The 9944-nt window shown below is 33.5% G+C and overlaps 1 protein-coding gene across 1 annotated transcript in view; it reads right to left on the reverse strand.

The window, feature by feature from the left end:
* Positions 1-5284, reverse strand: part of LOC139516812 (transcriptional coactivator YAP1-A-like) — a 29210-nt gene extending 23926 nt beyond the window's left edge. Inside the window, exon 1 of the mRNA XM_071307135.1 lies at positions 4323-5284. Within this exon, the coding sequence (XP_071163236.1) occupies positions 4323-4762 (440 nt within the window). The 5' untranslated portion in view covers positions 4763-5284. The remainder of the gene's footprint in view (positions 1-4322) is intronic.
* Positions 5285-9944: the final 4660 nt, after the last annotated feature.

The raw sequence follows: 9944 nt of genomic DNA on the forward strand, positions 1-9944 counted from the left end.
GTAAAGATTATTTAAATTTATCAGTTGGTAGTAAAAAGTGTATATACATTGTATATTGTATATAACAAAGATTTAAGTTGATTCTGGACAAAGAAAGATAACTCCAATTAAAAAAAATTCTTGCTATTGCAATATTGTGCAATAGGATATTTCTTGCTTACTATTCTGGACAAAGAAAGATAACTCTAATTAATTTTTTTTTTGCTATTTCACAATATTGTGCAATTAGATATTTCTTGCCATTGCACAATACTGTGCAATTGAAAAGACTTGCTATTGCACAATACTTAATATAATAATTTTAGATCCTGATTTGGACCAACTTGAAAACTGGGCCCAGAATCAAAAATCTAAGTACATGTTTAGATTCAGCATATCAAAGAGGCCCAAGAATTCAATTTTTGTTAAAATCAAACTTAGTTTAATTTTGGACCCTTTGGACTTTAATGTAGAATTTGAAATTTGAAAACAGGACCAAAAATGAAGAATCTACATACACAGTTAGATTTGGCATATCAAAGAACCCCAAGGATTCAATTTTTGAATTTAATTTTGGACCCTTTGGACCTTAATGTAGACCAATTTGAAAACTGGACCAAAAAACTTCAATAATCAAGAATCTAAGTACATTTTTAGATTCAACATATCAAAAAACCCAACCGATTCATTTTTTGTCAAAATCAAACTAAGTTTAATTTTGGACCCTTTGGACCTTAATGTAGACCAATTTGAAAACGGGACCAAAAGTTGAGAATCTACATATACAGTTAGATTCGGCATATCAAAGAACCCCAATTATTCAATTTTGATGAAATCAAACAAAGTTTAATTTTGGACCCTTTGGGCCCCTTTTTCCTAAACTGTTGGGACCAAAACTCCCAAAATCAATACCAACCTTCCTTTTATGGTCATAAGCCTTGTGTTTAAATTTCATAGATTTGTATTTACTTATACTAACGTTATGGTGCGAAAACCAAGAAAAATGCTTATTTGGGTCCCTTTTTTGCCCCTAATTCCTAAACTGTTGGGTCCTAAACTCCCAAAATCAATTAAGTCATAAACATTGTGTTTAAATTTCATTGATTTCTATTTACTTAAACTAATGTTATTGTGCAAAAACCAAGAATAATGCTTATTTGGGCCCTTTTTTGGCCCCTTATTCCTAAACTGTTGAGACCAAAACTCCCAAAATCAATCCCAACCGTTCTTTTGTGGTCATAAACCTTGTGTCAAAATTTCATAGATTTCTATTAACTTAAACTAAAGTTATAGTGCGAAAACCAAGAAAATGCTTATTTGGGCCCTTTTTGGCCCCTAATTCCTAAAATGTTGGGACCAAAACTCCCAAAATCAATACCAACCTTCCTTTTGTGGTCATAAACCTTGTGTTAAAATTTCATAGATTTCCATTCACTTTTACTAAAGTTATAGTGCGAAAACTAAAAGTATTCGGACGCCGGACGACGACGACGACGACGACGACGACGCTGACGCCAACGTGATAGCAATATACGACGAAAATTTTTTCAAAATTTGCGGTCGTATAAAAAATAATAATAAATTAACAGAGTAAAACAATACTTTATTCTACAATTTCAAAAAAAGGTGAAATGTCAATTTTAAAAGAAACCCAAGTTACCTGTACAGGTAAATTTTAATGAAACATACCAGCTGAAAACTTCAACCCTGATTGATTTTAACAGGTAACATAATTAGATAAAAAATCTGCCCATGATTTATGACCCCCAATAAATGGCCAACATCTCAAGATTGAATACCCCAATAAATGTTCACCATTGGATGTTGACCATGCAAGAGGGTGGACATAACTAAGAGGAAGTCACAGGCTGTACTGTATCTATGCACAAAATTGCAAATGTCAATGTATATGAAAACAGCAGGACATGAATGAATCCATTTGGTTTTTGATCAGTCGATTGATTACTGCAGATCCAATAACAATCAATTACATCATTTGATGGGCACAAACTCTTTAAAAAAATTTAAAACTGATATTAAAACACTAATCAAGACATGATTAGAATGACTTTAATTTCTCAATTGAAATGTTCAATCAATGTACATTGTACATATCATACCATGCTATTTGTATTTATACAATAGAAGCTGTAAAAAATTCATTGAAAAAGTTACTTATATGTTTAAAATTTTATAGTGGTTCTGTATATTTTAAGAAAGGTGGCACTGGGTAATATCTAACCAACATAAGTGTAAGATGCAATTGCCTAGTATTGTTCATGCATGTACATGTAGGTTACTGGTAAAGACAAAATTTAAAGTGCAACAAACCCACTTTTCCCACACTTCTAAATAATAAGACTTTTAAAAGTACAAAAATATATATATATATACATGTACAAGGAACTTCATGTCAATTGTATAATGTATCATTGTCTGCAGTTTTGTTTTTTTTTTCATATTCAGGTGAACATGCATACATGTATATGTACATCATGATCTGGATGAATATTGATTGATATAATGCATATGGTGAAAAACACCCCTTTCAGCACTAACGGATATTTTGTGGTGGTCGGTTCATTATTAGTGGAGTAAGCCTGAGAGCCTAGACAGAATCACTGACATTCGACCAAAAAAAAAAGATTCAATTTGATCAAAAATGGAGTCATGCACACCTGCCATGTGTAGGATTCAAACTCACAACATCAGTGTTGACAGGCACTGGCTAGTTAGACAGTAGAAGGGAACACTTACACTACAGTCAAAGCTGTTTAGCCTTAGACTATTTGGCCAATGAAGTCCCTATCTTGAGCAATAGCAGTTTTTCTTACTGCATGCTGAAGCATGAAATTAGTGACAAGGCAGCCGCACTCTTAATTCCACAATCCAAATCCTAAGGCCTGGTACCAGTGATACAACTTATCTATTAGTTGCAGTTACATGTACATGTACATTGTACATATCATGTAGTCTGTGGTTCTAAAGAATATACATTGTAGATGAGATACAGGAGAATTAAATTGCCAGTCTAGATCTTGTGTATGAAATTTGAACTACATTGATATGAAAGTTGATCTTCAATATTTTTTTTTATTTTGTTATTTGTTGTTAGCAGAGCTTATCATGCTTATTACTTTCACAAATTACTAGGATTCTGGATTATCCTCGTACTATGCGTTTTGGTGCCATTACATGTAGGAATGCATTATGACATCACAATTTCTATTGAAAAAGCATCTGTAGTACAAAATCATATATGACCTATATGTACATGCATGAAAATATACGATCTGACCATACATGTACATTTGTAATATAACATTATAATCTGTTTAGCAAATGGCAGGCAATTTTCGTATTTTCTAATTTTATTTTCTGTAAAAGTATTTGAATAAAAATGTACATGATGTAAATGAATATTGTTTGAATCCTTTAAATTGCCATAAAATCATTTTGCATCTGGGGAGGCTTTATATGGTAATTAATTTAAGAAGGTCCTTCTGATTATAATACTACATGTATAACTGGCAGAGTCTGTGTGTCAGTTTTATGGAACCACAATTTAAATAGATAGCGGAAAAGTATTGACTATTTTTTTTTTTTTTTTTTGGCAAATTGGAAATTTAAAAAGCTAGATTCCAATGAACTGATAAAAATTATTTCTGTTATAATGAAAATTTTGTGACCTAATTTAATTTAATTTTCAATCACTGACCTTTCTGATTGGGTCATGTCTAGCAATTAATACTGTTTCTGGACACTTGCGGAATTAATACAAATGTAAAATAGTTTTTTCTGGACATTTCAAAGAGGAAATAAATGCAGAATAAGTCCATGGTCCGACATAGATGATGTCCAGCTTCCATATAACATTATAAAGGGGCATAACTCGAGAACAGTAAAAGTGTTGAATCAACACCAATTACTGCCTCCTCCATGACCTGGCCATAATAATAATAATGCAATTTTGCAGGCAATATTGACAATTAGCTATATAGCTACCCATTTACAGAGAGGAACTAGTTTGTTTACATTTGAAGTCGTGAAATTTATATATAAAAAAAAACACAACAAATAATTTGTAAGTGCATAAGAAACACAATAACATATAAATATATATTCTCTGTAATTTTCTTTTGCCCTTTCTGTTTTATTCCTTTCTTGAGCCTCAGCTCTTTTAATCTGGTTACACCTGAAAAAGTAATCTACTTACCCATTTCTAAATTTGCAAACAAAAACAGAAATTAGTAAAAACATATTCACTGACTGTATAGTAGAACACTAATGACTTTTATGAATAATGCATACATATGTACATGTAGTTTTATAATTTTACTCACTTTATATAGTAAAGTTGTCCGTCTGGAGTTCTTGCCTTTTCCCAACCTTGAGGCAGAGGGGGTTCGTTGTCTAACATTGAGTCACATGAATGTTGCCTTGCATGTTGATGCTGTGGAGGATTTTGTGGAATAGTGGATAATGGCTGCAAACTTGCAGGTGATGAATGCGCCCTGGTATGCACTGGAGGTGCAATTATATTAGGTCCATAACCTGTTGAATCGTTACTACCTTGTTTTGAATGACCCGATTGTTGAGAGTTTGGTGGTGTAAAAAAAGAAGCTGGGAAATTACGCATTTTCATAGGCACTTGTCCAGTTTGGCCCGAGCGGGCCGGGTTCATGGCAGCATTAAATAATTCATCGAGTTCGTTCCCACTGTTGTCCCGGACGTGTATCACCTGATTACCTTTACGCTGCGATAAATCCGACTGTTGGGACATTTTGACGAAATTTATGAAAATCACAACACTAAAAACCGAAAATTATCCTACTCAGCTAAGACAAAAACATTTCTAGAGTAAGCGAAACTAGTTACATATCCTTGAAGATTTCCTGAGAACTTTTCTTCTTGTCGGACACCATTGAAGTTTTACGAAAATTAACCCTATGACTGGTCACAACCAGGTTTAACAGGTTCCCCTCATCCGCGGGACGAAATAGTGCATTATAAACTATGGGTTATTTTAATCAATCTTAAGTTGATGATGAATATTCAATACTTGGTTTGTTGATAATGGTTAAAAAGGGATATTTTTTTAGTTTTTTTCCTTATTGACATTCTAAATCTTAAGTTGTACGACAACACTACCGATGTGAATTGCGTATGTTTTAGCACCTTGTGACGTCATAGGAAATTATGTCAATGGTGACAAACTACATAGTATACTTTGTAAACAATTTTTGACATAGTGATATAAAAGTATTACATGTAAAGATGAAATATAATTTTTTTATTTGTATGTAAATAATTATGACATTAACCCTTTTTCAAATAATAATCGATGCTTAGATTCCCCTTGATAGGCCCATTAATCCTTATAAGGGGCTTGTTTTATTGTGAATATGTCAATCAATCAATGGCCGAGTTTTGATAAGTAGTTCAGTTGAATTTTACTGCGTGGGTGGGGACTTCAAATGGTGAATCATTCTTTAAAATTACTACTTTTACTACTTTTTTACAATAACTTTAACACAGAAAGGCGTTAGACATATATTATTCATAGCTGACAGAAAATCTGAAATATTCTTTTTTTTTTATTCTTATCAGCATCTTTATCCAAATTTGTTATATCTGAGTCATATTCAAGTTTTTTAAAGAAAAACGCAGAACGCTGAAAAAGTAACAACAAGTCGACCCTCTTTCAAAAGATTAAACATTAACACCGAGTAGAAAATTGGAAATAACACTAGAAAATCAAACAAAAGTAATTTAAAACGGCCGGAAAATTGCCAACTATATTTGAGTAAATCAATCCAGGCACACTTGAGTTTGAACGCTGTATGATCCTGTATGTGCAAAATTTACTTAATTTCAAATGGACCAAGTCCAGTAACTTTTAGAACGTCGGAAAACCATGAAATAGAAAAAAAAATCGAAAGGGATCTTCATTTTATCAATCCAAACAATAATATAAAGTTTATGAGAAGCCTTTAATACCCCAACTACTTTTCAGGAAATAAATCTAGGCAATCAATCCAGGCATAGAGTTTGTTTGCTTCAATTCAGATGGTTCAAGTCCCGTATCTTTGGAAAGGCAAATCCTGGAATAAAATAAAATACATCGAAAGGGAGCTTCAAATCTAAGCAATAGTGTAAAGTTTATGAGGAATAAACTCAAGCATACTGCGCAATATGTTAACAATGGCTGTTAAAGTACCGTAACTCTGGGAATCATAGCCATTTTTTTTTTAAATTAATAGGGGGTTTTCTTCCGTCTATCTAGTATCATAGTTATAGCAAATTTGGGTTATTGTGAAATGTAGACGGACGTAACAGACGGACAAATGAGAGTTAATTAATTGGGTAGGGACACACATATTGCCTTTCAACAGGCCACCTAACCCAACAAAGAGTTGCTACGAGGATTCTTAACGTTCATATCTAGCGTATTGCCACTATCTCTACAAGAGGCATCGGATTTAATGTCCCATATTACCGGACGTGCAGTGGGACGTGACTGCGTATATTTATACATTATATACAGCCAAACGAACCCCCAACTTTAGCAAAGGTTTTTACTACCGATTGAAAGAAGACCAAGCTAGTGAACAGTTTGTTGAAAACCAATAACAACTAATAAATAAAATGTATTGTCAGGTTATGGATCATGTTGAGGTTCATTAGTATTTGTTAAAAAAAAAAGTGAAATTATCTAAAGTTAGTTTTTAGTGTCTATTTAAGCTGGAATATAATATACATTACATTCTATCCTATAACCCAGAGTCTAATGTAATACTTGACATTTAATTAATTTTAAAAAGTTTTGACAACTTCATTTTTTAATAAATAAATGTTTGTGAAAAAAATTGTCACGGTAGGCACGTGCCTTAAGTGTCCAGCGGCATTCAGCTGTGTTCCTGGAACTTCACACATATAAATGACTAGCAATATTTTCAGTTCAGTTCAGTTTCATGCATTTGCCTGCCATGATGATAGCACACTACCTTAGGGTATCATGTTGAAGACCAGTTTGAAAAAGAAAATACCCGCTCTGTCTAAAATTTATAATGTCTATGTAAAACTGGAGTTACATTTTAAGTATGCATTGCACACATATAAAACCGTTCATTATTACGAAAAGATACACTGTACTTCGAAGGAAATTAAGTAAATAACTTGAAGATGGTGTTACTAAATTTTAGTGGATACTGCTTTACAATCATAAAATTATTGAATCGAGCATTTGTTTGGAACATCAGTTATTTTTTATATGTTGGTGCATTTTTACAGAGTAGTGAAATCACCCTTATAGCTATCAACAAACCGTAGGGGAAATTACCCACCTTTGACTTGATAAAACAACACAGGAGATCAGGTTTACAAGGTCTTTCAAACTCAATCACTGAATTGCCGGATAGTTCACTTGAATAATCTCACAACCACCAATTCCGGAAACTCTTTAAAAGTGGGCACTTAACCGAAAGTGCTACTTGAAGTACTTTAAGTGTTTACAAACAATAGTTTTATTCATTTTATGTCTCACACGTACCGTTTTGTATTGCTCTTGTTTACAAAGCCTCCTATAGAATAAAATAAATCGTGACAATAGAATTTGTCCGATTTTTCAATTAACTCATTCATCGGGAATTTTCCAGCATAAATGACAAAATACAGACATCAACCAACAGCACAAGCCATCACAGTTATGTGACGGTATGATGAACGTAGACACCCAACAATATCATCCACTCGTTTTATTTGGCCCATTTGTGAATAAATCGAAATAGGATGACGGAAAATCTGAAAAAAAATCATTGTAACTATACTATATATGATGATTTTTCCTAGACACTAACTAGAAAGTTGGTTGGTAGCGAGCAGATCATGTGCATATCTAAACCAAATTGAGACCATTTTGAATCCAGAATACTGGATTGAATATAGGCTTAACGCAATACGTTCCAAACAACATCGCAGATGCGATTAATGTTCTCGAGATTAATGTAGTTGAAGTTGTTACAGTTTTTGTTTTTCATCGTAGTAAAAAGGTAAGCATCTGACGACGCCTGCAAATTCTGCTTTGCTGATGTCGTTGTCATTCAAAACCATACTGAATACAGCCTAAAGTGATTATTTGATTGATTACTAGGCCTCAAGTTAACACCACTGTCAGCACTATTGGCTATTTCGTGGCGGACAGTTTTTATTGACGAAAGAAGCCAGATTGGCAGGAGAGAACCTACGACCTTCAGCAGGAGAGAACATACGACCTTTGGCAGGAAAACTAACAGTCCTAGTAAATTCAGATTGGAATCTGTCACGTGCGGGGTTCGGACTGACAACCTCAGTGTTGACAAGTTAGTTATACAGCCTATATATATATATGAGCATACCTAAAAATGGAACGTTCTCAACTGCTGGGACATAAAATAAACCCCCGACTATTGTAGAATCGTCTGCCATTTTGCAGGTATAGATCGTTCTAATGTCTACCTGGGATAAGATACAGACTGACCCCTGTTACCTCAAGCCATCACGCAACACACATTGTCTTCACACCAAACACGATAGGAAAACCTGCCAATATGATTAATAAACCACATTCCTTTTGAATATTTTGTTTCAGCTGTCTTACACTTATTCCTTATGATATACCTCATATTTCATTCTTCAATATTTTGCCAATTTTTATATCTGTTGCTTGGTGAGTAACATCTTGTGTTTCCCAATCAAATTGACATGCGACTAATGTGTGCTGGTCGTACTACCGTTTTGGTCGCTTGTTGTAACTTGTTGAACTGACCTTGCATCAGGCTCTGTACAATTGTTGGTTGTCCTTTCATGCATGTATTTTGTGTTCGAGTCCTAGTACTGGCACCTAGCACTCGTTGAAGTCTACTTGATAGTTCTTGCTAAAACTAGTTCTATCAATGGTGATCTTGATGGCGTGTTTGTTGAGTCGCAATTGTCTCTGAAACTCGTCGTTGATGTCTCTGATACTTTAAAAATAACGCAATGACAAACCAAGTACTAGTAATACAATATCGTTAGACAAATGAAAGGTTGAATCCCCTGCATTATTAGTCGAGAAGAGTACTAAATATCGGCCATCTTCACTAGAGCTATTTCGAAACTCTGTCTATCTTTCGGATAACGGATTGGATTTAAACGAGTTTCTATTAGTTTTGAGAAATAGTATTAGTCATTGACGTCACTTTTTGCGTTTAGGCTTTGACTTACTCGAGTGTGTATTTTTTTGTGTTAGATTATGTTGGTTTGTGTAATGTATCCGGTTTTTTTCTGTAATTAGTTAATACTTTAGTTATTTCATGTATATCTAATATATAGTAATTTTATAAAATTTACTGTTTGCAAAAGTATAAATTATTCTAAATAATAAGGATGTTTTTATCACAAGCAGAAAATCCTAGCCGTATTGGGGACAACTTTTTAGAACTTTTGGTTCTCAGTGCTGTTTAGCTTTGTACTTGTTTTGGCTTTCAAACTTTTGTATCTGGGTGTCACAAGTTAGTTTTGTCTGGACGAAACGCACTTCTGGCGTATTAAAATTTAAACCTGTTGCCTTTTGTTAGCTATTATTCGTGTGTTTCTTTGTCCAATATGTTCTCCTATTTATTTGCATTGTAGTCCTGTAATGTTATGTTGTCATTTTAATATTATATTTAACATTGCCATTAAAGCGGGAGGTTTGGCATGCCACAAAACCAGGTTCAACCCACCATTTTTTTTCTTTTAAAAAATGTCCTGTACCAAGTCAGGAATATGGCCATTATTATATTATAGTTCGTTTCTGTGTGTGTTACATTTTAACGTTGTGTTTCTGTTGTGTCGTTTGTTTCCTCTTATATTTGAGTGCGAATTCACATTACTATAAGACGTGTCACGGTACTTTTCTATCCCAAATTAATGAATTTAGTTTTGGATGTTAAATTTGTTATTCT

The sequence above is a fragment of the Mytilus edulis genome, chromosome 3 (assembly GCF_963676685.1).
Source record: "Mytilus edulis chromosome 3, xbMytEdul2.2, whole genome shotgun sequence".
Classification (NCBI taxonomy): domain Eukaryota; kingdom Metazoa; phylum Mollusca; class Bivalvia; order Mytilida; family Mytilidae; genus Mytilus; species Mytilus edulis.